Genomic DNA, 2,569 nt, shown 5'->3' on the forward strand with positions numbered 1-2,569 from the left:
TCATCCCCCAAGCTGCTTCACTTGCTCTCTCCAAGGTTGTCCATGCACATCCTGGCATTGGAAAGCAATGGCTGCTGCTGTAATATGGAATAATTTAACTGGAGCTTTGATTTGCATTATTTTCCAGGTTTTATACAATCATCACAATGTATGAACTATTATTTCTTGCTATGAGTGTGGCCACAATTGATACCCTATAATCTCTTTTATTTAATAGATTGGGTGAAGTTCATCCTAATAGCTTGGCCCAAACTCTTTTCCACTTTGACAGTCATTAAAGTATACCTAAACTCAGGAATTTCACTTTACTTAAAAGGGTAGAGAACACTTTTTTGTAAGGAAAAAATCTGTTTGTTTTTTAAGTGCTGCACCCTTTTTTATAAAAAAAAAGAACTTAAAAAAAAAAAAGGGTGCAGCACCGCCCCTAATTCTCAATTGCCTAGGCAATCAAGAACAAATGGGAGCGCAAAGCCACCCGGGATACCTACGTCACGCATCCCGGGAGGCTCCGGGGTGCTCCTTCCGCGCATGCCGAGGAGCCTTTTCGTGAGAAGTGAAACATTTGCAGATCTCACGCATGCGCAATGAGATGGCAAATGTTTTTTTTCCAACCTACATCACCCAATCTCGCGCCTGGGTCAGGTGAAGTTGGAAGAAGAACCAGGAAAAAGAGGCGAAGATGGTGGCACCCGGAGTGCCGGCTCAGAACGGATGCCGGGATGAGGGGGGACCCAATGGAAGACACCTTTGGTTGATTAACTGCGCCGCGGGATTGAAGGTAAGTGGATTTATTTTTGTTTTAGGTATTTTTGGGTTTAGTTCCTCTTTAAAAAAAAAATATAAATAATTTATACATTAGGCAAAGCCAGGAACTTCTCAGCACCCCTATATATATATATATATATATATATATATATATATATATATACACAAAATAACCTGACTCCTAAGCAGCACAAACTTTGTGAGATTTGTTCATCTCATACCAAAAATCTCCAATAAACACTTTGCCTGGTCCTTTAATGTTTGCTTCTTGGTTTCCAGTCGATAAAGTTTATTGATACAGTCTATAAGTGATTGGTCAGGAACTGCGCTGACGTCACTCAATGTTGGCGGGAAGCCCGCGTGTTGCCGGAAGTGAAGCTGTCAGCATGGATCTAGAACGGTTCGAGCGGGACAATTCCGAGAACTGTCTGTTGTCCTCTCCGGTACCGGAGCTGTGCACACGGGAAGACTGCTGCCTGGGGATAGATGAAGCCGGCCGGGGCCCCGTTCTGGGTAAGAAATTAAAGAAGCAAGAGAACCTGTCACTATTACTGGGATATATGTGAAATTATTAATGTAAATAATAATCTGCGCACTTTTTATTGATAAGCTGTCTCCAGTTTTGTATTCTATTATTAGGTAACCTTATCACCATGTATCACTAAGTATGTAGTGCAAGGGTCACACACTGCCTCATGTCTGCTGGTTGTAAAGAATTGGGGCTAAAAACCAAAACTGATTTCTATATACAAATATTTATCTCTTAGGATCCTTCTGTTCAGTTCCTGTAGCTCTAGGGAATGCCAGGATACCCAGCATATCCAGGCATGGTGCGATGAGCTGCACATTTCTAGCGTTCCTAAATATAAATAAAAGATCAGACAGGTAAGTGTGATGTTATTTTTTGCAGTAAAGACATCACCGGCCCAATCCAGACTGGCCATGTCACCAGGGGTGTAGTCGTAAAAAAAGAAGAGGGGGCTTAGTAATAGTGAAGGCTATGCATGACGAGCGTGCATGCACGCCCTTGTTATGTAAAAGCCTCATTTCCAAAAAAAAGTGAGGGCATGACATGCCCACGTGTGCTCGTCCTATTACACCCCTTCCTGTTACGCTTCATGGTCATAAAAGCAGAACAATAATTTTGCTTTCATGACCGTCAAGGGTCACAAATCATTTTGCCCTTTTCATGTAAAATTTGGAATTAAGCCTTTCGAACTGTTTCATAAAGCGAGCCTATCATCAGAATTTTTATTTTTCATAAAAACGTTATTTTTTTTTCTCTTCAACATCCTTAAAGAGGATCTAAACTCAAAAACGGCCAAAACAAGAAAAACAATCCACTTACTTTTAATCTCTTTCATCGGGTCCCGGTATCCGTCTTCGGGCCAGCGCTTCCGGCGCCGCCATCTTTTCTTCTTCCGGGTTCTAACTAAAAAAAAAAAAAAAAAAAAAAAGCTTATCTCTCACATGCGAGTTTTTTTCCTAAAGTACGTCACCCAATCTAGCGTCTGGCTTGGGTGACCTAGTTTGGGGAAAAAATTGCCAATCTCACTGCGCATGTGTGAGATCGGCTTTTTTTCTCCCTTTTGACGAAAGGGCTTCTTCTGCGCAAGTCTGAGGTGCTCGGGCATGCGCAGAAGGAGCACCCAAGAGCCTCCTGAGATGTGTGATGTAGGCATCCCGGGAGGCTTTACGCCCCCATTCATTCTTGATTGCCTAGGTCTGGGGTCTGCAAGTGGGGGACACCTGTGACTAACACCCCCTAAAATTTAATTGTTAGGCTATCATCAGAACATAAAGA

At 42.4% G+C, this 2,569-nt stretch overlaps 1 protein-coding gene across 1 annotated transcript in view; it reads left to right on the forward strand.

Moving 5' to 3' along the window:
• The first annotated feature begins 1,104 nt into the window (after window positions 1-1,104).
• RNASEH2A (ribonuclease H2 subunit A) overlaps window positions 1,105-2,569 on the forward strand; it is a 20,023-nt gene continuing 18,558 nt past the window's right edge. Inside the window, exon 1 of the mRNA XM_072399495.1 lies at window positions 1,105-1,278. Within this exon, the coding sequence (XP_072255596.1) occupies window positions 1,107-1,278 (172 nt within the window). The 5' untranslated portion in view covers window positions 1,105-1,106. The remainder of the gene's footprint in view (window positions 1,279-2,569) is intronic.

Source organism: Pyxicephalus adspersus, chromosome 2 (assembly GCF_032062135.1).
Source record: "Pyxicephalus adspersus chromosome 2, UCB_Pads_2.0, whole genome shotgun sequence".
NCBI classification, from domain to species: Eukaryota; Metazoa; Chordata; class Amphibia; order Anura; family Pyxicephalidae; genus Pyxicephalus; species Pyxicephalus adspersus.